Source organism: Loxodonta africana, chromosome 8, assembly GCF_030014295.1.
Source record: "Loxodonta africana isolate mLoxAfr1 chromosome 8, mLoxAfr1.hap2, whole genome shotgun sequence".
Taxonomy (NCBI): Eukaryota; Metazoa; Chordata; class Mammalia; order Proboscidea; family Elephantidae; genus Loxodonta; species Loxodonta africana.
The window spans coordinates 116,474,735-116,501,890 of record NC_087349.1 but is presented as its reverse complement, the minus strand read 5'-3'; the positions used below and the strand labels follow the sequence as shown (position 1 = coordinate 116,501,890).

The 27,156-nt window shown below is 43.6% G+C and overlaps 1 protein-coding gene and 1 non-coding gene across 10 annotated transcripts in view; one reads left to right on the top strand and one right to left on the bottom strand.

The window, feature by feature from the left end:
• TNS3 (tensin 3) overlaps positions 1-27,156 on the bottom strand; it is a 337,654-nt gene that overhangs the window by 144,363 nt on the left and 166,135 nt on the right. For all 9 annotated transcript variants that reach the window (XM_064290241.1, XM_064290242.1, XM_064290245.1 and 6 more), the window contains 3 exons: positions 19,346-19,475; positions 18,884-18,949; positions 17,643-17,747 (listed from right to left, as the gene is read on the bottom strand). In XM_064290241.1, coding sequence (XP_064146311.1) covers positions 17,643-17,747; positions 18,884-18,949; positions 19,346-19,475 — 301 coding nt within the window. The remainder of the gene's footprint in view (positions 1-17,642; positions 17,748-18,883; positions 18,950-19,345; positions 19,476-27,156) is intronic.
• LOC111749779 (U6 spliceosomal RNA) lies at positions 18,214-18,320 on the top strand. Its single transcript, XR_002784972.1, has one exon. It is a non-coding gene; the product is annotated as a U6 spliceosomal RNA (small nuclear RNA).

Sequence of the window (27,156 nt, the reverse complement as noted above, 5' to 3'; positions counted from 1 at the left end):
GCTACTCAGGACCCAGAGACAGCCTTTAAGGCAATCTACATGTGTAAAACAATCTTCAAATAAATCCTTGTACAGAACCCCAATATTAAAAATACAAAAAGATACTGAAGTCAATCCTGAGGTTCACCTTTCAGCCAAAGATTAGACAGGCCCATAAGACAAAATGGACACATCAGCTCAGGGGCAAGGACAAGACGGCGGGGGGACAGAAAAACTGGGAACAGTGAACCCAAGGTCAAGAAGGAAGCATGTTGACATACCATGGGGTTGGCAACCAATGTCACAATACAACATGCGTAGTAATTGTTTAATGAGAAACTAATTTGCTCTATAAACTTTCATCTAAAGCACAATTAAAAAATACATAAAAAGATAAAAGCAGAGAGCATGGCTGTGGAGGGTCTCATCAGGGGGATGGGTGGGGAGAGGGTCAAGCAGTTTCTCAGGTATCTACTTGGATTCTAGAGCTACAAGACATACATTTTGACAGCTATTGACCCCAGGAATACCATTATTCCCAAGATCAGCTCTGTCAACAAGACAGTACCACAAGAAATGGCATGAGAGCTACTTCCTTCAAGCGAACAGGCATGAGAGTGAGGGTCTCCTCAGCCCAGACCACCTACCCTGGGGCCCAGGCACAGGTGGGAGGGCACACCTCTGTGTATGAGATGTCTGTTTCTACAGAGGTGAAATAAATAGACCCATGTCAAAGAGATTTTCCCAGCTGCTCTTCCTTATGAACACCCTCATTCTTTTTCCTCATCCATTGCCAGCTTTTCCTCTCCTTAGGACCCTAAGTCTTTTCTGCTCTGCAGCACTTTCCAAAGAAGGGAGTATATGATAAAGGCATATACTGGTAAACCAGAAGGCCTTCCCAGACCTTGCTTAAGCTGGAAGAGATGACAGAAAACATGGTCCTATTGAAGGGAGAATGCTAACACATGAGTCTGATCCACTCACCTCTGACAATCATGTCTTGCCAAAGTTTGAGGAGGAAGGAGAGGGCATGCAAGTGTGTTGGGGTGGAGGCACAGGAGAGCAAGTGAGGAAATGGTATGGCTCTTTCCTTGGCCCCACTCCTCTTCTCTCTCATGCCTTTGATTCAGTTCATCACGTATTTAAAGTTGGCACTCCTGCCGGTGTTGGAGCCATTGCTAAAATGCCTGCGCCTTAACTTGGCAGAAGTGCAATTCAAGTCGTACAGGGAGGTGGAATGAGAACTTTTCAATCCTGCCTCTTCTTGGCAATGAAGAGAAAGGGCTCTCTCTCCCCGTGAAGGGCAATGGAGAAAACCCACCAGGTTCCATTTCAGCTAAATTCAGAGTCAACTTGCAATTCTACAAGGCAGGAGAAAGAAGGAAGAGCATACCCAGGAATTGGGACTTAATTGATGTGATTTGGTAAAAAGATGTCAGTTAGAGGTTTAAAAGAAGAAAGGGTGAGATACAAACCCATCACAGCAGCCACTGTTGACATCTGCTCTTTGCAGCTTCCACCTATTATGTGAAGTTGTATGAGTCCAGAGTCAGGGAATCTGGGGGCTGAAAGTCACGTCCAATCTCACGTCTCTGTTCAGAGAGCTCCCCAGAATAATATGAAAGCTGTCAGTCCCCAAGGCAAGGCTCAGGTGGGTATTAGAGTCCAATGAACCCCACCCTTAGGGACTACAGTCTAGGACACAAGTGTAAATAACCGGATGTATTGATTAAATAGGCCGTGGCCATCACAGCCTACTGTCAATACTGACACTGATTTTAAATACTAGAGAAAAAATGAGACAGAAATAGCATACGGTGGCATGGCTCTAAGAAGATCCAGTGATTGCAGTCGCATGAGCAAACCACGGACTTTTCAGATCCATGCCCATGTGCCCAGGGGGCTCTGTCCAGCAGGAAGTCAGGGGCCCAGAGGGCACTGAAGCTGCAGTTCTCCCACTTCCTCCTGGGAGGCAGAGAGGCCCAGGGTTTGTGCATGGGTCAGGGGCCAAGCGCTACCTATGGAGACATGGGCAGGCTGACTTCCCAGTGCCCCTGTCCACTGTCTGGCTCCTTCATGCCAGGGCCAGAGTTGAGAAGGCTGAATGGGGGAACTCATGTAAACTTATACAGGGCTACATGAATAGTGGGGTGATTTTTCTGAATTTCAAGGGCTAGCTCGATTTACTGAATTCTAAAATGAAAGGTCAACCACTGTTTTCCAGCCAAGAAAATTAAGGCCTGCAATGGTGAGCACCTTGGCGGTAGTTAGGTAGTGCGTCAGGAGCAATGGAGAGTGTGGCGTGTGGGAGCCCCCAGAGAGGCGGCAGGTACAAAGTGTAAAGGTGACAGAAGGTGCTGGTGGGGGCACAGCAGGGCAGGTACCACCTCAGCCAGCTCTCCCCCCTGCCCACAGCTCTCTGCTCCCCCCTGGGGGTCTCCTCTCACTTGTCCCTGCTGTTCTACCACCAGCAATACCCCCTGGTATCACTCAGGGGGGCAACTGACTTTCCATGCAATGGCAGCTCAGGGCCTGGGATGACTTATTAAACTGTCTCCACACCATTCTTGTTCTTCTCACAGGGTCCCAGGTACTTTAAAAAATTAACAGCCAAATACTTTTCTACAGCTCTTAACACAGAGGGGACAGCATGGTTTCCAGACAAGACGAATCAGTTACCCTCCTTTCTAATGGAAGAGCTGCTAAGTTGTACCAGTTGTCCCTTATCAAGTGACGGTCAGGAGGATTTGCTGCTTGGGTCACATGATTATTCCCAAAAACAGATCCCTGGGGTTGGGGGCTGCAAGCTATAAGTCAAGCAAGTAAAAGGAGGGTGTGTTTTGAAGCCCTGAGCAGGGTAAGACCGCCTATGTAAAGTGGCCAGTGTCATCATCTGACACTGTGCTGGCTGTATTCTGACAGCTGCTTTTCACATGAACTACCTAAACGAGCAATGCTTAAGAAAAACCTGGTCTTCTGGGCAAGCTATAAAGAAATGCTTCTTACAACCACTTTGGAAATCGATTTGGCACTTCCTTAAAAAGCTAGAAATAGAACTACCAGATGATCCAGCAGTCCCACTCCTTGAAATATATCCTAGAGAAATAAGAGCCTTTATATGATCAGATATATGCACACCCATGTTCACTGCAGCACTGTTTACAATAGCAAAAAGTTGGAAGCAACCAAGGTGCCCATCAGTGGATGAACAGATAAATAAATTCTGGTATATTCACACGATGGAATACTGCCCATCGATAAAGAACAGTGATGAATCTGTGAAACATTTCATAACATGGAGGAATCTGGAAGGCATTATGCTCAGTGAAATTAGTCAGTTCCAAAAGGACAAATATTGTATAAGACCACTATTATAAGAACTCAAGAAATAGTTTAAACAGAGAAGAAAATATTCTTTGATGGTTGAGAGAGGGAGGAAGGAGGGAGAGGGGTATTCACTAATTATAAAGATAAGAACTATTTTAGGCAAAGGAAAAGACAACATGCAGTACAGGAGAGGTCAGCACAACTGGACTAAAACAGAAGAAAAGACGTTTCCTGAATAAACTGAATGCTTCAAAGGCCAGCATAGCAGGGGCAGGGGTTTGGGGACCATTTCAGGGGACATCTAAGTCAATTGGCATAATAAAATCTATTAAGAAAACATTCTCCATCCCACTTTGGAGAGTGGCATCTGGGGTCTTAAACTCTAGCAAGTGGCCATCTAAGATGCATCAATTGGTCTCAACCCCCCTGAAGCAAAGGAGAATGAAGAACACCAAAGACACAAGGTAATTATGAGCCCAAGAGACAGAAAGGGCCACATAAACCAGAGACTACAACAGCCTGACACCAGAAGAACTAGATGGTGCCCAGCTATAACCAATGACTGCCCTTACAGGGAACATAACAGAGAACCCCTGAGGGAGCAGTGGGATGCAGACCCCAAATTCTCGTAAAAAGACCAGACTTAATGGTCTGACTGAGACTGAAAGGACCCTGGTCGTCATGGTCCCCAGACCTTCTGTTAGCCCAAGACAGGAACCATTACCAAAGCCAACTCTTCAGATAGGGATTGGACTGGACAATGGGAAAGAAAATGATACTGGTGAAGAATGAGCTTCTTGGATCAAGTAGACACATGAGACTATGTTGGCATCTCCTTTCTGGAGGGAAGATGGGAGGGCAGAGGGGATCAGAGGCTGGCCAAACGGACACGAAAAGAGAGAGTGGAGGGAAGGAGTGTGCTGTCTCATTAGGGGCAGAGCAATTAGGAGTATATAGCAAGGTGTATATAAATTTTTCTATGAGAGACTGACTTGATTTGTAAGCTTTCACTTAAAGCACAATAAAAATTAAAAAATATAAAAAAAGAAACTACAAAACAAACAAACAAAAAAAGAAATGCTCCTGCCTGGGTACAGAAAGCCATGCCATTCTTTAGGTGACTACCATGTCCAGACAGTGGCTGAAGCACACCTGATCAGGTAGGCCAAGTGCGGGGTGCTCAGGTATCACACACCATTGCACTGATGAGGAACCAGGGTTTCAGGTAAGCTGAGGAGCTGTCAGCCCAGAGCTTACCAGAGACCAGGGCCAGGGCTTGAAGTTTTATGTTTCAGATTTCAAGAGCCTTCTCCTTCCACTAAATTTCAAAACTTGGCTCACTTTTCAAAATCTTAAAAGCAACAACAGTTTCTGGGGAGACAGGCTTTCAAACACATTTTCAAAATGGCCACACCTAACAAGTTGCAACTTGATATGGCTCTTCCAATGGGCCCTGTTCTGGCCAGCTCCTCACAACGACACGGCTAGGTGCTTTCTGATCCAACTTGTCTCCATCGGATCCTGAGTACTGGGGACTTGGCAGAGCACCCTGAGCCCTTTCAAAACCATGTCTTACCATGAATGTACTGAAAAATCTGAATCTCCTCCAGGCTGCCTGTTCCAGCCAGCCACTGTGGGAGCTTTGAAACAATTGTGGTTGTCCGGGAAGCCAGGTCTGAAGCCTTGGAATGTTCTAAAGGTATCAACTTAAATTAGCAGAACCCAAATCTGGTGGTGCAGTGGCCCTCATTCTGCACTCCCTTCGACTGGCAAGGGTTTTAGCTATGGCAGAAAACCTAGGTAAAGAGGACAAAGGAGTTCCTGGGTGGTACAAACGGTTAAGCACTCAGCTGCTAACCGAAAGACTGAAGATTTCAGTCCACCCAGAGGTGCCTCAGAATAAAGACCTGGTGATCTACTTCCAAAAAACCAGCCACTGAAAACCCTATGGAGCACAGTTCTACTCTGACACACATGGGGTCACTGTGAGTTGACGTCAACTCCATGGCAACTGGTTAGAACAAGTCTTCATGTCCAACTCTGCATCATTCTTGAAGCTTCCCTGGCCCCACTCTGTCTTTAGAATCTATCACAGACTCTTATTCTTCTACCTCCTAAATATCAGAATTCATCTATGCTCCATCCCACAGCCACACCAAGAGCCCAGGTCTTCGGCAGCTTGGCCAGGGAGCTCCAGAAACCACTTCTCTGCCCTCCCCTTCTCCAGATTTTGTGGCTCTCCAGGCACCTTCCACATGGTTTCTGTGCTACCTTTCTGGATCACTGCTCTGGTCAACTCACTCCTTGAATCCTTACTAACAACCCAGAAAAGAGCCAGGCTCCTCACTGTGGTGCTTCCCCATTGGGCTTGAGCTACACTTCCTGCCATTCAGTGCCTGCTACCTCTCCCGACGCACCCTGTGTTCCAGTTAGGCTGCCCCTGCCACTGCTTGGTAAATTGGCCGAGAATATTCCTGCCCCGCGCCCGTGGCCAGGCATGCCGTCTCCCTGCATCCCTGCCTAGCAAGGGTCATCCTCTTGTGACTCTTTCTGGACTGCACAAGCTGAGTAGCTGCTTCTCTTCCAGACTTTCATAATTCCTGGCACACCCCCAATTACAGAACCTGGCACATTCTATGATGACTGTTGCACATCTATCTTCCCAATAAGAGTGTCTGCTGTATTTTTCCCTCCCCAAACCCTTCACAGCAACAGGCACACAGCAAGCAGGCTCTAAGGAAATAGGACACCAGCCCTCTGTCAGTTTGTTGAACTGTGGTGGCTTGCATGCCACTGTGATACTGAAAACTATGTTACCGGTATTTCAAATACCAGCAGGCTCACCCATGGTGAACAGGCTTCAGCAGACCTTTTAGACTAAGACAGACTATGAAGTAAGGCCTGGTGATCTACTTCTGAAAATTAGCCAATAAAAACCCTGTGAATCACAACAGAATATTGTCAGATATAGTGCTGGAAGATGAGCTCCCTAGGTTTAAAGGCACTCATGAAGATAGCGCAGGACTGGACAATGTTTTGTTCTGTGATACATGAGGTTGCTGTGAGTAAGAACTGACTCTAAGGTCACCATGAGTCACAGCTGACTGGATGGCAACTAATAACAACAACAAAGAAATGGGCGATGCATGTAAAAGAGGAAAAAAAAAATCATTGAGTTGGAGGATAATTTAGGAATCCCTAATTAAAGCACACCATTTTACAGATGCAGAAACTGAGGTTTATAAAGACAGCCTGGTTCATCCAAGCAAGCAAAGAATTTCTAGGTGGGGATATGGCCAGCAGTACCCAGCCAGAAGAGAAGTCAAGTGAGGAGAAGATGCGAAGTCCTCCAAGGTGCTTGGCAACATGGGGGCACCCAGTGCCTTACAGACAGCGACACTGCAAAGTACTGAGCAAAGAATCCATCTTGCTTGAGGTCGAGGACTGAAGATGCTGAGAAAGAGAAAGGAAGTCTAGACTCCTTTTCGGAAAAAAAGAAAAAAGATTAACGGAATGGGTGAGCAGTGGTGTAACAGCCACAGCACGACATGCCCCAAGCACTGGTAACTTCCTTGAACTCCAGGAGAACAAGGCTGTTCATGGCAACTGCCCTTCTGGGAGCACCTTTGTGATCAACAGGCCAGTCTTTCAACACGCCTTAACCCCTAAGCCATTCTGGAGGAGAACTGACTGGGACCTATTCTGCCCCCTGCTTTCTTGTGGGTAGCTTTCCAAACTTAGAGACCCCCTGCAAGGTGTGGAGGATTTCTTCAGCCTGTGACAACAAATCTGATCTGGGTACCACAGGGCAAATCCTGCTATGGAAAGAAATCCAACAGCCCTCTTGTGACAAGAAGGTCTTTTGGCCTGGCTGTGGGTCATCACAGTTAGTAATAGTCATAGTCTCCAACGGAAAAGTGGGCAATCAGAACTTGGGTACCTGGGAGCCATCACACAAGAGGCTGATGAGACAGCAGAGCTCCAGAGTGGGACAGGGAGGTCATCACAAAGTTTAAAGAGAGGTGTCCCTATGCCATAAACCCTGGTATTACCGAGATTTTGCCGTGCTGTGGCCAGCTGCCCCACTCTGCAGGAAAGCCGGGAAGACGTGTTTTTTTCACAGGTATACCAGAGTTCATGTTAGTTCTGCAAATCTTCAATGACCTCCTACTTAGACTAAGTTCTCGACCAAGCTCAGAGATGTGGAGGGAATAATAGCTAAACCTTTATGGCACACTGCTTCACATCAATCATTTCAGCAATTGTAGTGCTGTCGGTTTGTTGTACTAAGGTGGCTTGTGTTTTGCTGTGATGCTGGAAGCTATGCCACTGGTATTTCACATACCAGCATGGTCATCCATGGTGGACAGGCTTCAGTAGAGCTTCCAGACTAAGACAGTCTAGGAAGAAGGATCTGGCGGTCTATTTCCAAAAATACTGGCCAGGGAAAACTTTATAAATAGCAATGAAGCATGGTCTGATATAGTGCCAGAAGATGAACCCCTCAGGTTGGAAGGCACTCAAATACGACTGGGGAAGAGCTGTCTCCTCAAAGTAGAGACCACCTTAATGACATGGAGACAGTCAAGCTTTCGGAAACTTCATCTCCTGATGTGGCACCACTCAAAAATGAGACAAAACAGCCGGAACATCCACTGATAATAGGAACATGGAATGTACATTCTGAAAATTACAACTCATCAAAAGTGAAATGGAACGCGTAAAGGTCAATATTCTAGGCATTAGTGAGCTGAAATGGACTGGTATTGGCTATTCTGAATCAGACAATCATATGATCTACTGTGTTGGGAATAACAAAATGAAGAGGAATGGTGTAGCATTCATTGTCAAAAAGAACATTTCTAGATCAATCCTGAATTACAACGTTGCCGGTGATAGGATAATATCCATACGCCTACAAGGAAGACCATTTAACACAACTGTTATTCAAATTTATACACCAACAACTAATGACAAAGATGAAAAAAATGAAGATCTTTACCAACTTCTGCAGTCTGAAATTGATCAAACATGCAATCAAGGTGCATTGATAATTATTGGTCATTGGAATATGAAAGCTGGAAACAAAGAAGGATCAGTAGTTGTAAAATACGGGTTTGGTGATAAAGACAACAACAAAGATCACATGATAGAATTTTCCAAGACTGGCTTCTTCACTGCAAATATCTTTTTTTCAACAACATTAACGGCAACTATACACATGGACTATACACACGGACCTCATCTGATGGAATACACAGGAATCAAATTGACTACATCTGTGGAAAGAGACAATGGAAAAGCTCAACATCATCAGTCAGAACAAGGCCAGGGGTCAAAAGCAGAACAGACCATCAATTGCTCATATGCAAGTTCAAGGTGAAGCTGAAGAAAATTAAAAGTCCACGAGAGCCAAAATACAATCTTGAGTATAACCCACCTGAATTTAGAGACCATCTCAAGAATAAATTTGACACACTAAACAATAATGACCAAAGACCTGATGAGTTGTGGGATGACATCAAGGACATTATACATGAAGAAAGCAAATGTCATGAAAAAGACTGGGAAGAAAGAAAATCAAAACGGATGCCAGAAGAGACTCTGAAACTTGCTCTTGAATGTTGAAAAACTAAAATGAACAAAAGAAATGATGAAATAAAAGAGCTGAACAGAAGATTTCAAAGGGTGGCTGAAGAAGACAAAGTACTATAAGGAAATACGCAAAGACCTGGAGTTAGAAAACCAAAAGGGAAGAACACATTCGGCATTTCTCAAGCTGAAAGAACTGAAGAAAAAATTCAAGCTCCAAGTTGCGATACTGAAGAATCCTATGGGGAAAATAGTGAATGAGTCAGGAAGCATCAAAAGAAGATGAAAGGAATACACAGAATCATTCTACCAAAAAGAACTGGTCAATATTCAACCATTTCAAGCTGCACTGAAGGCACTGGCAAAAAACAAGGCTCCCAGAATTGACATAATAGCAACTGAGATGTTTCAACAAAGGCATGCAGCACTGGAGGTGCTCAGTCATCTATGCCAAGAAATTGGAAAGATAGCAACCTGGCCAACCGACTGGAAGAGATCCATATTTGTGCCCATTTCAAACAAAGGTGATCCAACAGAATGTAGAAATTATCAAACAATATCATTAACATCATCCAAACCCACATTAACATCATACACAAGTATAATTTTTGCTGAAGATATTTAAAAAATGATTGCAGCAGAACCATTGACAAGGAATGGCCAGAAATTCAAGCCAGATTCAGAAGAAGATGTAGAATGAGGGTATCACTGCTGATGTCAGATGGATGTTGGCTGAAAGCAGAGAATAACAGAAAAATGTTTCCCTGTATATTACTGACTATGCAGACATTCGACTACGTGGATATAACAAATTATAGATAATACTACAAAAAATGGGAATTCCAAAACACTTAATTGTGCTCATGCAGAACCTATACATAGATCAAGAGGCAGTTATTTGAACAGAACAAGGCAATATTGCATGGTTTAAAATCAGAGCATGTGTGCGTAAGGGTTGTGTCCTTTCACCATACTTATTCAATTTATATGTTGAGCAAATAATCCAAGAAGCTTGACTATATGAAGAAAAATGTGGCATCAGGATTGGAGGAAGACTCATTAACAACCTGCGATATGCAGAGAACGCAACATTGCTTGCTGAAAGTGAAAGTACTTACTGAGGAAGATTGAAGACTACAGCCTTCTGTATGGATTATACTTCAACATAAAGAAAACAAAAATTCTCACAACTGGAGCAATAAGCAACATCATGATAAATGGAGAAAAGATTGACATTGTCAAGGATTTCATTTTACTTGGATCCACAATCAACACCCATGGAAGCAGCAGTCAAGAAATCAGACAACATGTTGCACTGGGCAAATCTGCTGCAAAGACCTCTTTAAAGTGTTAAAAAACAAAGATGTCACTCTGAGGAATAAAGTGTGCATGATCCATGCCATGGTGTTTTCAATCATTTTGTATGTACGTGAAAGCTGGACAATGAATAAGGAAGACCAAAGAAGAATTAATGCCTTTAAATGAAGGTGTTTGAGAAGGATACTGAATATACCATGGGACCGCTAAAAGAACGAACAAATCGGCTTGGAAAAATTACAGCCAGAATGTTCCTTAGAAATAAGCATGGAAAGACTTTGTTTCACGTTCTTTGGACATCTTGTCAGGAGGGACCATTCCCCAGAGAATAACATCATGCTTCGTAAAACTAGGTCAGCAAAAAGAGGCTGCAACGATGGGCTCAAGCATAGCAACATTGGTGAGGATGATGCAGGACCAGGCAGTGTTTCGTTCTGTTGTACACAGGGTTGCTATGAGTTGGAACCTATTCAGTGGCACCTAACAACAACAACAGTGTTACTCTGATTTCTGCTTTGCAAGGGAGGAAACTGTGGCAAAGAGTCTCAGTAGCTTGTCCAAGGCCACATCCAGTGAGTAGAGAAGTGGGGAAGCCAATCCCAGTTGGTCTGGCTTGGAGCTCTGGCTCTTACACACTCCCTGAAAGGTACTAGACACGGTCCCTGAGCCAAAGGGGCACGGCCCAACAGGAGGGACAAAAGGAAGCAAAAGAATTTCAGAAATTAGCAAAACCAGCAAGTATTATGTTAGCAGACACCAATCTCCTACATACTCTTTGTGGCCCAGTCCCTGCCACACTCTCCGACACTACTCCTAGCAGAGGCGGCTGCACCTCCCTCCACTGCTTGTTCTGCCTCTCTTGGGTTCCCCATCAGAGAAGCCTGTGCACCTGTTCTATTCCCACATCCTTGAATGGGAGCCCCTTTAACCAGGGGATGTATCTGCTCAGTGCATCCTTGTATCCCAGGGTCCAGCTGAATATGCAGTTGATGAGAGTGTAAAGAATGAACAAAACAGAGCAGACCCTGAGAGGAGGGAACTTGATGCGGGCGGAGGAGAAGGTGCTAGCCAACCCCACGCACACCCACCACACCTCTCTTTCTTGGTCTCTAATATACAATATGGCGGTACCACCGACCCCCCTAGATGAAGAAGTGGGAGGCAGACACCTGGACTGCTGGCCCAATACCCATTCCAATGCCACTGTGCCTCCTCGTCCACCAGAGACCAAGAGAACAAAAATCCCACTTCCAGGACCCCGTGAGGCTGAGGCACTGTGACACCCTGACACAATGGCAAAGGCCAGAGGCTTGTTCAAGCCCACTGGTGGTGATGTCTGCATTTTCCAGGCAGTTCGAGCAACAACACGTGGGGTGTGGCAGTGATGGGGTCTCTGAGAGATGGTACATCTGGCACTTCTCCTTCTGCCCTGCTCCCTGATCTTCCAGAAGCCGGTGAGCTGTCCAGTACCCTTGAATCTACCTTTTTCTCCTCAAACTGCTGTCTACAGGACTTACCTTGACCAGGGACCCCCAGAAGGGTTCTAACTGCAGGGATGAAGCTGGTAATGAATTGGGGTGAGACTCGAGCCCCATTTCCATGGTCCTCTCCTTTGTGACCTCGAGCACAGAATGAGCTTGCTGAGCCTCATCCACAATTACCAGACACTGTTGTCACCATGGATGGGCACTGAGACACCTCATGAGGATCTAGCGTTTGCTTTCTCTTGGGAACTGTTTCCTTTAACTCTAAAACAAGCTCTTGTGGGAGTAAATATAATCACATATGTGAAGCTTCTGGCAGGCTGCCACACTATCTGCTCAAAGACATTCTTTCCCTTCCCCGGTTCTCCTCCTCAGGGGTAATAAGTGCCTACGCAGCCATAACCCCCATGGGCCCGGTTGTCCCAGCACCCAGACTCCACCAGGGTAACCACCAGGACCACATGTGCACTTGACCACTGTGACAACTAGACGCTTCTCGTCCCTGGCCCACATTTGAATTAATTTCATGCCCGCTTCTTTCTCAGTAAAGAAAGCAGAACAAAACGTTCAGAGATAAAAGGTGGAGGCTTTTCTAACAAGGACCCCAGCTGACGGCAGATGGGGAAGGCTGCATTCCAGGACAGCACAGATTTCTAGGGATGAAGGTAGTTAAAAAGTTGAGGTCTCTGTGTTTATTTCCAGTAAGGACCAGAGACAGGGTGGAGTGGAAAGAGCACTGTAATACATCATCTTCCATCTAGAGGAAAGCATTTTATGGGTTGACAAACTGTCCTTTGCCTCTGAAAGCTATAAACAGTTCCAAGAACTAAGACTGGATGGAGCTGCTGCCCTGGCAAAAAACATGCCTGGAACGCTGTTCCCGGCTCCAGTAGGGCCCCAGCCTGTGGCTGGAGCAGTAGCCATCTGCGTCCTTCTCCAAGGACCCAAGCCAAGAACAGCCTGCTCTGGGCAGTTGCAGGAGTCTTGGGGCCAGCTGGGTAGAGCAAGGGTCCCTCCAGGGAAGTGAGACTTTGCCAGGCCCAAGAGCCTCAAAATCATGTAGGCAGTAGAAGAGTTTTGAGGAGTTGAAGAATGGAAGGGAAATTCCAGGAGAGTAAGTTTCCCATCAGAGGGTGACCATGTGTACCTGCTGGCAAAGGGCAGGAGGATGAAAAGTCTGAGGGTTCTGCAGAGCTTTAGCAGCAAGAGCTGTCGAGGCAGCACTGTTTCCAACAGGGAAAGCTTAGGAACTCACATCACCTCAACCATAAGAGATTAAATGCATTTTGGTAATCCTTCTAGTGGAATCCAGTATAGCCGGTGACTAGGTGACTAGGGGAAAGGAAAAATGATCTAAAAACATGGACAGATGCTTAGATATGTGGATAAGTGGGAATTCAGGTTAACAACAATGCAGAGAATGACCCCACTGTTGTTAAACATTTACCTGGTATATAAAATTCATTCCTAAAGCATACCAAATGGTAAGAGCTTTATCTCTAGGGAGCAAGAGCGGTGGTCCTTTTTCAGTTTTACTTTTTGCTAGTCTGTATCTTCAACAATACTAATAGAAGCACCTGATTTATAATAAGAAGATAAAAGCATAAAACTTATCCCATGGAATCAAATGCCACAGACATATTCCATAACTCCAATTTTTTGTCACAAGAAGTGAATAGAGTTCACAGAAAAAGCTCCTGTGTTTCATTTGTAACTCCTGGGCTACAATTCTGCAGGAATTCCTCTGGGTGGCTCAGGGGACCCTAGCCTGTCGCCACCCAGGTTTTGGGAGAGGACCAGAATGCTGTGTGGAGAGTTCTGGGCTAAGCCCGAGACTGGACCCTTGGATCTGACTGCTGCCCTGACTGAGCTCCTCAGAGGGGCTCACGGCAGGGCCGAATTACCCAATAAGCAAGGTACACATGGTTTACTTGTGTGTACTTACCAAAGGTAGCAAACAATTTCACCTGTTTTTTACCATGCCAAGGATGTGGTGAAACCCATGTGAAATTGTCCACTACAGATTATTAAATAAACACAAGTAAGCCCGTGCATACCTTGCTTAACGTAAGCAGGTGTGTACCATGTTTACTGGCTAACCTGTCTCTGCTCATGGGCTTCAAGGATGGAGGGAGACAGGCCCGGGGGATACGGGAGCATGGGAGGCAGAGAGAAGAATGGCACTTCGTCTCTTGTCTGTGGGGAGTTGGCGGGGGTTACTGCTTGGAATGAGGTCCATCTGCTTAGAGAGTCTGAGAACTCTTAGATAGCACAGCACTTCTATAACTGATTGACCTTCTAGAACTGACTCTGTGGATACGCCGGATTCAGACACTGTCACTGCCTCACAAAGACAATGGGGACTCTCAATGAATTCTCCATTGCTGACTCCTTGAGAAGCCACCGGAAGCTAAATGCTGGCCTGAAATGGACGTCTGTGATTGTTCCTGCTCAGCATCCACCTTCCCATACCCCAGGAATGGCCCTCTGACGTTCCTCTGGGAAGATAACCCTCCTCACCAACTGCATCCTTGGAGGGACTGTCGGTAAGGCTCCTGCCCACCCTGGCCGCAGGCAAGCATGTGACCCAACCAGGGCTGTTTAGTCTCTCTTTCTGGACTCTGAACCTTGAGCTGAGAGGCACAGGGACAGAAATGGCTGGAGCCAGGTAAGTATCCTCATGGTGTCCCTGCTGAGAGTACCCCTGAGTTCCGCAACCCAGCCCACAGAAGAGCACGGCCTGTGTCCTTTCCAAAACCACCAGCAGCTAGATGGCTTGGTTTTCCACTTTGTGAGCCACTTCATGGCCTTCCAACAAATTCCTTTTCCCTCCTATATCGTTGTTGTTGTTAGTTGTTGTCGAGTCAGCTCGACAACAGAATGAAGCGTTGCCCAGTCCTGTGCCATCTTCACTGCTGTTGGTATGATCCACTGGTAGTGTATTTTGCATTTTGAGCACCTTCTAACCTAGGGGGCTCATCTTCCAGCACTATTTTGGACAATATTTTGATCCATAGGGTTTTTGTTGGCAGGTCTTTGAAAATAGATCACCAGGCCTTTCTTCCTAGTCTGTCTTGGTCTGAAGCTCTGCTGAAACCTGCCCACCATGTGTATATATATATACACACACACACATATATATATTTATATATACACATACATACGTATAATCTATACACTCTCTTTCTACACACATACACACATTAGAAACAGCTAATGTTGAGTCTATTCTGACTCATGGCAACCCCATGTGTGTCTGAGAAAAACTGCAGTCCACAGGGTTTTCAATGGCTGATTTTTCAGAAGTAGACTGCCAGACCTTTCTTCCAAGAAGCCTCTGAATGAACTTGAACGGCCAAATTTTCCCTTATCATTTGCACCACCATACATACATAAACGTATATCAAAAACCAGCAAAACCAAACCCAGTGCCGTCGAGTTGATTCCGACTTATAGTGACCCTATAGGACAGAGTAGAACTGCCCCCACAGAGTTTCCAAGGAGCGCCTGGCAGATTCAAACTGCCGACCCTTTGGTTAGCAGCCGTAGCACTTAACCGCCACACCACCAGGGTTTCCTAAATGTATATATCCATATATATTCTATAATGTATGTATTTTTAGATATAATCTCTCTCACATGTCTATACATTTTCCATAAATTTTCATATAATTCACCAAGGTTGATACTCAGCTGTTTGTCTTGTTTGTACTTTTGTCTTGTTTTCCCACACAAGCCACTGTGGACCTTCCAATGAATTGCGTGGCCCTGGACCCCTTGCTGGTTCTCAGTTCCCCCACTGTGGAATGGGGATGATGAAGTCTGCCTATGTGCCTGGCCTACAGGAAGCCTGTTCCCACAAGGTGGGAGACAGGGTCCAAGTGAGTCGTAGTGTCCAGAACTTTCCCTTGAAGCAGCCCCCTCTCATCCCTGCAACCCAGGGCTCCTCAGGGCCACCCACAAGACTCCCTCCTGCTCCCCTCTCAGCATGTTAATACGCAAGCCACCCACCTGTGTGACCTGCTCTTTTAGAAGCCCTTCCTTCCCAGCATCACTGACTCTCCAGGCTGGTACTTCCCTCAGCAGACAAGGCACCTTCTACCATCAACAGAATGTGGACTGCCTAAAGATTTCAGCCTCTTCCTTTTCACAACTTTCACAATAATGCTGGGTTCCCCGGCTGGGTGTCTGGTCTTTGGTAGATTCTGCTCAGACCTGTTAATACTTACATCTTCTTATCATATTGCCCTGCTCACCAGTTCTCACAGAGAACACAATTTCTGTGGTCAAATCAGCCTGGCATTCAAGATTCTGAGTCAACTGAATCTCTTGACCCCCTCTCCAAATTACTCTCAGTTTACCCTTCTGTTAATTATTCGCTTCTGCATGAGCCACCCCTTCATCTTTCTTTCCTCCAATGGAAAACCTCAGAAGTGCTCTACAGAAAAGAGTTACACTGTACCAATGGATACATTGGTTAAAAAAAAAAAAAAAGGGTTCTGTAGTCAAATGTTGGTAACCCTTGTTTGAATAAAGTTAAAGTGGATCATTTCTGCAGGAATTCTCACAGCCCTTAAGATGCTAACGTGCATCTTTAAGGTACAGCACAGTTTTCCCAAGCATTTTCAGCTATAATTCTTGTAATACGCTGGTACCTTGAAGGACTGGTATCCTGAATAAAACACATCAAGAAAGAATGCTCTGTTACTTTGTAGGTCACAGAAAGACCCTCCTCTTCCCCAATGCCTTGCCCACAGGCCCCTAAACTTCCTCTTCTTATTATGAATGCCCTTAGTACTGAAACGAAACCTGGTGGCATAGCGGTTAATTGCTACAGCTGCTAACCAAAAGGCTGGCAGTTTGAATCCACCAAGCGTTCCTTGGAAACTCTATGCGGCAGTTCTACTCTGTCCTATGGGGTTGCTGAGTCAGAATCGACTCAATGGCAATGGGTTTCAATGGGTTTAGCACTGAAAGTCCATCTCTAGGTCTTGACCTTTCTTCCAGGTTTACTCTGAGCCCTGACACTTTCTTTAGTTGCAATGTCATCCCACAAGCCCAAGAAGGAGCATGCCTCTCCCAGCATAAGTACAGCAGAGGACGTGCAATCAGGGGAGTATATAATAGCGACTCTCCCGTACTGACCACAGAGGTCATCTTTCTGGAGCCACCGGGAGTTCAGCGATCCACAAAGATGGGGCAGTGTGATTTTTATTTCCCCAATACTTGCTTGCATCTCTATTACATCTGGACATAGCTAATTTAACAAAAAGTTAAAGTAAGGTCTGATTCTTAGTCAGTGATTGAAAAAGTAAGGTTATTATGAGCCAAGGTGAAGTCTTCGTTCTTCTTCTTTGAAATCAACTTTGGTTGTTTCTTTAAATAATTCCAGCATACCGCTGTATCTTCATTCCTTTTTCCTCCTTCCTGCTTCTACTTGTGACCCAAGTGGTACTTTCCATGGGTGGACAGAGAATAGGATCAGGTGAGATGGACTCACAAGAGCAGAGATTACAGTGATACACCAAGCAAACAGCAGTAAAAACAAATGGCTCTTGTCCATAAGGTCACAGAATAGGAAGAAGGTTGTCCAGGACCAGACACTTGGCACTCACCATACACGAACAGGGAGGGAGGAGGGAATTGGGGGACGTGGTCCCTAGGAATATCCAAACCTAACGTTTCAGGCAGGGGAGGCCCTATATGTGATGTCATTGACTGGCCATCCCTGTAGTCACACACAGTTATGCAAAGCACTGACCCAAATTCTACCAGCCTGTTTGTCATGCTTGCCCTCACAGTGATGGGGGCTCTCCACCTCTGAAAATACAGCAGCATTTCCACCTTCTGAGCATACTGTGGTGTATTTCTGCTATAAACGCAATAGCTGCTTTCTCCATTCCCTTCTTTCCAGTGACTCTCACACAAGATAACTGCCCGCACCTTCTCCATCTGCGCCCAGGTTCTCGTAGGAGTCCCAGCGAATCAGTGGGTCTGCGGTGTTGTAGTCGACGATCACTCCGCGGTCATTGTGCAGATGATCAGACCCTGCAAGGGCACAGGAAAACAGTTAGTCCCAGAGACCCAGCACCTCTGCGCATCTGACCCGCCAGAGATGAGTGGTGGAAGTAAGGCACCTAGACTCACCACCCTCCTTCTATAGGTGATGGCGTTAATCAGAGATGCTGTGTATTTTCAACCAACCGAACAACAGTTAAAACCACTCAGGGGAAAGGAAAGTTGAGGATTTGTCATTTGACTACTGTGTGCTGGGCTCTGAGTGTTACCACTGAAGTATAGGAACACTTAGGTCCTGGCCAACACCAGGAAACAGGCCTAGAGGGAGAACTAAGTACCAGAGCGGGTACATGGGAGAGGCATAGTCTTTGCCTGGGCCTTCTGGACTCCCAGGTCTCTGCTCCTTCCTTAAATCATTTTAAGAACACCAAGATGATTTCACCTCACAAGTCTTACATCTAACTGTTCATGCCTGTTCATTAAAAAAAGGGCAATTGTGCTTGCTTCGGCAGCACATATACTAAACTTGGAAGGATACAGAGAAGATTAGCATGACCCCTGTGCAAGGATGACATGCAAATTCACGAAGTGTTCCATACTAAAAAAAAAAAAAAGGCAATTATTTTCCATAGCAATTAAAAGATTTATGCATATGGGCCTGATGATGAAACTGAATCACTCCTCTTGACCATAAAGGGACTCATTTCTTTTCAAATGTATTTTTATAAGAAAGGAGAGTTTGGTTCGCATAAATACTTGCAGGCTACTGTGCTTCTAATTGTTTTTTTGGAAAAAAAAAAAAAAAACCTTTGGTTTTTTGTTAGGGAGGAAGTCAACAATTAGCCCAATCTCATGGGAACCAAAGCCTAGAACTTTAAAACCACCAACAGGACAGGTCCCCAGGTGTGGAGGTTCCAGACACAGCTCCGTCCCCACCCGGCTGAGTGGTGTGGGTAAGTCATGCCATCTCTTGGGTATCTACCGCCTTATTCTCTCCAAGCCACCCCCTCCCCACTGTCCAATATTCAACTCTATTCCCCCATTTTTTTATTAGGAAGATTATACGTAAGCACAAATTTGGAAATCTTGTACGACCACCAAATGCATCCGCCACCGTCCTCACCCTCCACCCACATCGGGTCACCTCGTTCAGCTAGTCTACCCACCTTGGATCTTCTCAGGAGTAGCTGAGAAGACTAATTCGATTTTCCCATAGTCAGGAAAACGGTCATCTAAAACAGAAAGCGTATTTCAGCAAATCTGGAGATAACGGAACAAAAATCTGGTGTGGATCCTCTGGATTAATTCTGTCCTTGTATTCCAGCCAGTAGTACAATGCTATTCCAACATCAGCAACAAACATACCCAGGGGCAAAGAAAGTGGTGGTAGTTTCATTGCTTTTCTATAATTGTTTTTTTTTTTTCTTTGATGGACCAGTTATCAGCTTTTCCCAAGGCTGATAATTTTGTTAATAGGCTAAAATTACGTGGAAGGGAGGATTGGGGAGTGGATAGTAAAATAGAGAAGAAACAAAGGAGCAAGCATAAGAGCACCCCCACGCATGCCAGGTATGTGCCTCCTCCAGCGGCCTCTCCCCACACACCACGCAGGCCAGCAGGAGCCTCACCCCTGTTAGCGTTATCCAGATCCTCCTTTCCGAACACCAGCCCATAGCCCTGGACAGCCCCGGTGTGAAACTGCAGGCGGAAGATAACGTCGCGGGTGGCCGACCGGTACTTCTTGTGGTAACACTTGACCTGGTGTAAAGAAGGAAAGAAAACACACAACAGCTGTCACTGTGGAGCTTGTCACTAACCATGAACTACCCTTTGTGGTAGTGTGCACTGTCATCTCCCACTTATAATAAATGGGGCTAGGGGTTTACACTGTGGAGTCGAATCCTAATCCCGGGGTCCCTTGGGGGTCTCTGCAAACACCTCTGGCTACACACAGAGGCACCACTTAATGTTATGCTGGCTGCACTATCTAATAGGACTTTTTACTGCGCTTCCCTCTTGTGACATTTTAATGGGACCTAAATTCTGAAATGCCATGATTCTTAGCCTTCAGAAGGGCCGCACCTAGTAAACCCGTTCAGATGATGAGAATGTGCCGTGTTTTGGAAGACACTGGAGAACGACATTCTATGGCCCCTTTTCCTAAATTTTAACAGCTAGTCAGCTGAGGAAGGTTTTCTTTTATCTAATTTCTCCATTTTTCAACCTAAAGCCTTTCTATTTTCACAAAGGAAGAAACAGCTGGCCATTACCATCTGTAATATGATAAATGCTTATGTGCATAGACAGAAAGAAAGACAGAGGGACAGAGACTGACAGAAGTGTTTAATTTCACATGCTCAGGTTGTCCAGATGTCCTGGAGGCGGTCACTAAGGATATCAGTCTTTACCACTGATTATCAGTCTTTACTACTGAAGTGATTTAAGATTGAGATGGTGACGCCACCCCTTGGAGGTAGGATTCAGCAGGTCCTCTGGGACAGAGCCCAAGCCTTTCTGGGTGACTGTGCTCATAACCTAGGTGAGAAGTACGAGTTTCAAGGTGTCTGCACTATTGGACAATGGGTGGGGAGAATCTACCTTCCCCATCTCTGCTTGGGGGAGGGCTCTTTGCCCTCAGGTGTCTGTGAGCAGCCTGGACCACTTGGAGGGACCCTGGCCCATAGCATAATTGACTGGAATGAGGATAGTAGAGGCAACGTACTAGAGGCAGGGGGCCCTCCCACTCACCAGACAAAGGGACAGAAGCCCCTGCCCCACATATGGATCAAGAGAGAAGGTACCTTTCCAAGGGAGGGTCAGAGCCCAGTGACAGGTCCAACTCTGTTCTCAGATCAAACAGACAGCCAGGTGGCAGCTGACGCCATCCCCGGTGAAGCGGGGAGGTGGGTTTGCTGGCAATTCAAGGGTTGGGCCCTTTCTGAGGTAGCTACATTCTTTGAAAGGTACTTATCTCAGAGAAAGACAGCTTTAAGTATTACAAGCTTTACACAAGTAAATGAGGAAAAAAAAATTACCATTGACTCAATTTCTATTCATTGGAACCCTATGAATGTCAGAGTAGAACTGTACTCCACAGGGTTTTCAGTGACTGATTTTTTGGACATAGAGTGTCAGGCCTTTCTTCCGAGGTGCCTCTGGGTGGGCTCAAACCTCCAACCCTCTGGTTAGTAGCCTAGGGTGTTAATTATTTTACCACCCAAAAAAAAAAGAAAATTTTTTTTTTTTTTTTTTTTTTTTACCACCCAGGCACTTCAAAATAGCTATAACCAGTATGATATAGACTAGTGATGCAGAAGAATTTTGCAGGACAAGGTTCCCTTATCCCAGTCAATCAGAGGAACTATTCCACTAAAGACAGAAAAAAAAAAAAAAAAAAACTTCAGGAAGCCCTTGCCAGTGGATGTGAGGACTGTGAACCTCTGGACAGACATGGAGCTGTTTACATTTGTCCTATCTGCAAGGAAACAGCCTGATAAATAAATGAAAAAATTCCCATAAGACCACTAGGGGATGTTTCATGTTGACAAACATTCCTGAACACTCACTCCCACTGCAGAGTGGAGGCAGGACTGCTGTAAATACAGAGGGGGCACGCCTACCACCCTGTCCTCCAGGACTCTGGATAAGAGCCTGTGTAACCAGCCAACAAGAATGTCAAAGAAATGTTAAAACTGCAGTTAACTTTGCAACAGCAAAGGCACCTTAACCACACAACCCCTACATCTATCTGGAGAATCCCTAGCCTCTCACACTTACCCCTCCTCTGTGCTCCCATGCTCATGTCCACACTCACCACACTGACCTCTCACAAGTGTGCTGGCCCTTGTCTACTGCAATGGGGACCAATGGAGAGAGACCTGTTCAGGGAAGGGGGTACACTCCACACACTGGTGGCTTCACTCAGGTCACCCAACCACCTGCGACAGGGGTCCAGAGATAACTGGTACCTCCCAGTCCATGGTCCGTCTGCAGAACCAACCCACGTGTATGCTCTAGGGAACAGGGGCACACTTTCCTCAGAGACACTGGGGAGATGATTCTCAGCCCCTGGCATTTTTCAGAACATGAACCCCTGTTGCAATCAGATACCAGTATCTACACCAATCATTTCTGCCTCTCTAAGACTGTAGGACAGAGCCTATACCACACACTTGATGATCAGCTACTTGGACACCAGAGGTGAATTCATACAACAAAAGTGAATAGACTCCTAGACTGATACACCTGATAACAGCTCTAGCCATATGGGAACAGGACGTCAGAGCTCCAAAGGTGAAAATAATCAAGCTAGCTCACTCAAACAACCCATGTGGGCATATCAAAACACAACAAAGCAAGAAGCTACAATACAGTAAGCAAACATAAAATAAACTAATAAAATAACTTATAGATGGCTCAGAGAGAACAATCAATGTCAAGTCACACAAAGAAACAGGCCATAAGCACCTCAACAAGATCTCAAAACAAAGAATCAAGGGATCTTGTAAATGAAAATGCCTTCCTGGAATTACCTGATGCAGAATACGAAATATTAATATACAGGACCCTTGAAGACATCAGGAAGGAAATGAAGCAATACGCAGAACAAGCCAAGGGACACACAGATAAAGCAGGTGAAGAAATTAAAAAGGTTATTCAGGAACATAATGAAAAGTTTAATAAGCTGGAAAAACCCACAGACAGACAGCAAAAAGAAATTCAGAAGATTAACAATAAAATTACAGAATTAGACAACTCAACAGAAAGTCAGAGGAGCAGAAGTGAGCAAATGGAGAGCACAGTTTCTGAACCTGAAGGTAAAGCACTTGGCACCAATATATTTGAAGAAAAAGCAGATAAAAGAATTTTTAAAAAAATGAAGAAATCTTAAGAATCATGTGGGACTCTATCAAGAGAAATAACCTACGAGTGATTGGAGTACCAGAACAGGGAGGGATAACAGAAAATACAGAGAAAATTGTTGAAGATTTGTTGGCAGAAAACTTCCCTGATATTGTGAAAGATAAGAAGATATCTATCCAAGATGCTCATCGAACTCCACAAAAGGCAGGTTTTAAAAGAAAGTCACCAAGACATATTATAACCAAGCTTGCCAAAACCAAACATAAAGAGAGAATTTTAAGAGCAGCTAGAGATAAACGAAAAGTCACCTACAAAGGAGGGTCAATAAGAATAAACTTGGACTGCTTGGCAGAAACCATGCAGGCAAGAAGGCAATAGGATGACGTATGTAAAAGACTGAAGGAAAAAAATTGCCAGCCAAGAATCATATATCCAGCAAAAGTGTTTCTCAAATATGAAGGAGAAATTAAGACATTTCCAGATAAACAGAAGTTTAGGGAATTCATAAAAACCAAACCAAAACTACAAGAAATACTAAAGGGAGTTCCTTGGTTAGAAAATCAATAATATCAGGTATCAACCCAAGACTAGGACACTGGACAGAGCGATCAGATGTCAACGTAGACAGGGAAATCACAAAAATAAAACATGATTAAAAAACGCTCAAAGCAGGGAAACAGAGATGTTATTATGTAAAAGAAGACAACATTAAAACAATAACGAAGGATTTTTTAAGAAAGGTAGTCATAGATTTTTCATACGGAGAGGAAGACAAGGCGATACAAAGAAATAAAAGCTAGGTTTAAATTTTGAAAAATAGGGGTAAATAATAAGGTAACCACAAAGGAGACAAACTATCCCACACATTGAAATAAAATACAAGAAAAAAATAGAGACTCAGCAGAAAAAAAATCAACAGCAATGAAAATGAGGAAAAGACAATATATAAACTACTCAGCACAAAAGATTAAATGGGAAGAAGAAACTGTCAACAACACACAAAGACATCAAAATGATAGCTCTAAATTCATACTTCTCCATAATTATGCTGAATGTAAATGGACTAAAGGTACCATTGAAGATACAGAGAGTGGAAGAATGGATTCAGAAACACAATCCGTCTATATGCTGCCTACAAGAGACACACCTTAGACTTAGAGACACAAACAAACTAAAACTCAAAGGATGGAAAAAATATACCAAGCAAACAACAATCAAAAAAGAGCAGGAGTGGCAATATTAAATTCTGACAAAATAGACTTTAAAGTTAAATGTATTATAAAGGATAAGGAAGAACACTATATAATGATTAAAGGGACAATATGCCAAGGAGATATAACCATATTAAATATTTATGCACCCAATGACAGGGCTGCAAGATACAGAAAACAAACTCTATCAGCACTGAAAAGTGAGATAGACAGCTCCACAATAATAGTAGGAGACTTTAACATACCACTTTTGGTGAAATACGGGACATCCAGAAAGAAGCTCAAAAAAGACACGGAAGATCTAAATGCAACAATCAACCAACTGACCTCATAGACATAAAGAACACTCCACCCAACAGCAGCCAAGTATACTTCCTTTTCTAGTGTACATGGAACATTCTACGGAGTAGATCACATATTAGGTCATAATGCAAGCCTTAGCAGAATCCAAAACATTTAAATATTACAAAGAATCTTCTCTGACCATAAGGCCATAAAAGTAGAAATCAATAAAAGAAAAAGTAGGGAAAAGAAATAAAAAACTTGGAAACTGAACAATAGCCTGCTCAAAAAAGACTGGATTATAGAAGACATTAAGGATGGAATAGAGAAATTCAGAGAATCCAATGAGAATGAAAACACTTCCGATCAGAACCTTTGGGACACAGTGAAAGTGGTGCTCAGAGGCCAATTTATATCAATAAATGCACACTTACAAAAAGAAGAAAGCGTCAAAATCAAAGAATTATCCCTACAACCTGAACAAATGGAAAGAGAACAACAAAAACAAAAAAAAATCCTCAGGCACCAGAAGGAAACAAATAATAAAAATTAGAGAAGAAATAAATGAAATAGAAAACAGAAAAACAACTGAAAGAATTAACAAGACCAAAAACTGGTTCTTTGAGAAAATCAACAAAATTGATAAACAATTGACCAAACTGACAAAAAAAAAAAAAAGGAGAGAAAAAAATAACACAAATAAGAAATGAGATGGGTGATATTACAACAGACCCAACTGAAATTTAAAGAATCATATCAGATTACTATGAAAAACTGTACTCTAACAAATTTGAACACCTAGAAGAAATGGATGAATTCCTAAGAAACACACTACCTACCTAAACTAACACAAACAGAGGTAGAACAAATAAATAGACCCATAACAAAAGAAGAGATTGAAAAGGTAATCAAAAAGCTCCCAATAACAACAACAAAAAAAGCCCTGGCCTGGATTGCTTCACTGCAGAGTTCTACCAAACTTTCAGAGAAGAGTTAACACCACTACTAAAGGTATTTCAGAGCATAGAAAAGGACGAAATACTCCCAAACTCATTCTTTGAAGCCAGCATATCCCTGATAACAAAACCAGGTAAAGACACCACAAAAAAAGAAAATTATAGACCTACATCCCTCATGAATGTAGATGCAAAAATCCTCAACAAAATTCTAGCCAATAAAACTCAACAACATATCAAAAAAATAATTCACCATGACCAAGTGGGATTCACACCAGGTATGTAGGAATGGTTCAACATTAGAAAAACAATTAATGTAATCAATCATACAAATAAAAGACAAGAATCACGTGATTTTATCAATTGATGAAGAAAAGGCATCTGACAAAGTCGATAAAAACTCTCAGCAAAATAGGAATAGAAGGAAAATTCCTCAACATAATCAAGGGCCTTTATACAAAGCCAATAGCCAACATCATCCTAAATGGAGAGAGCCTGAAAGCATTCCCCTTGAGATCAGGAACCAGATAAGAATGCCCTTTATTACCACTCTTATTCAACATTGTGCTGGAGGTCCTAGCCAGAGCAATTAGGCTAGATAAAGAAATAAAGGGCATCCAGATTGGCAAGGAAGAAGTAAAATTATCTCTATCTGCAGATGACATGATCTTATATACAGAAAACCCTAAGGAATCCTCAAGAAAACTACTGAAACTAGTAGAAGAGTTCAGCAGAGTATTCAGTATAAGAAAAACATACAAAAATCAGTTGGATTCCTCTACACCAACAAAAAGAACATAGAAGAGGAAATCACCAAATCAATACCATTTACAATAGCCCCCAAGAAGATAAAACACTTAGGAACAAATCTTACCAGAGATGTAAAAGACTTATACAAAGAAAACTATAAAACACTTCTGCAAGAAACCAAAAGAGACCTACATAAGTGGAAAAGCATACCTGGCTCATGGATAGAAGACCTAACATTGTAAAAATGTCCATTCTACCAAAAATGATCTACAGATTTAATTCAGGTCCAAATTCCAATGACATTTTTTAATGAGATGGAGAAACGGATCACCAACTTCATATGGAAGGGAAAGCGGCCCCGGATAAGTAAAGCATTACCGAAAAGGAAGAAGGTAGTGGGAGGCCTCACTCTACCTGATTTTAGAACCTATAATACAGCCACAGTAGTCAAAACAGCCTGGTACTGGTACAACAACAGATACATAGACCAATGGAACAGAATTGAGAATCCAGACTTAAATCCATCCACATATGAGCAGCTGATTTTTGACAAAGGCCTCAAAGCCATTAAATGGGGAAAAGAAAGTCTTTTTAACAAATGGTGCTGTCATTACTGGATATCCAACTGCAAAAAAATGAAACGACCCACACCTCACATCACGCACAAAAACTAACTCAAAATGGATCAAAGACCTAAATATAAAATCTAAAATGATAAAGTTCATGGAAGAAAAAATAAGGACAATGTTAGGAGCCCTGATACATGGCATAGACAGTATGTATACAAAACATTACTAACAATGCAGAAGAGAAACTAGATAACTGGGAGCTCCTAAAAATCAACCACCTATGTTCATACAAAGACTGCAACAAAAGAGTAAAAAGATTACCTGCAGAGTGAGAGAAAGTTTTTACCTATGACATTCCCGATTAGTTCCTGATCTCTAAAATCTACGTGATACGGCAAAAACTGAACTACAAAAAGACAAATAACCCAATTAAAAAATGGGCTAAAGATATGAACAGATACTTCACTAAAGAAGACATTCAGGTAGCTAACAGATATGTGATAAAATGCTAACGATCATTAGACATTAAACAAAAAAAACAAAAAAAAACCCAGTGCATTAGACATAAAAAAAAAAAAGAAATGCAAATCAAAACTACAATGAGATTCCATCTCACTCCAACAAGGCTGCCATTAATCCAAAAAAATAAATGTTGGAGAGGTTGTGGAGAGACTGGAACACTTACACACTGCTTGGTGGGAATGTTAAAATTGTACAATCACTTTGGAAATCGATTTGGCATTTTCTTAAAAAGCTAGAAATAGAATTACCATAGGATCCAGCAATCTCACTCCTTGGAATATATCCT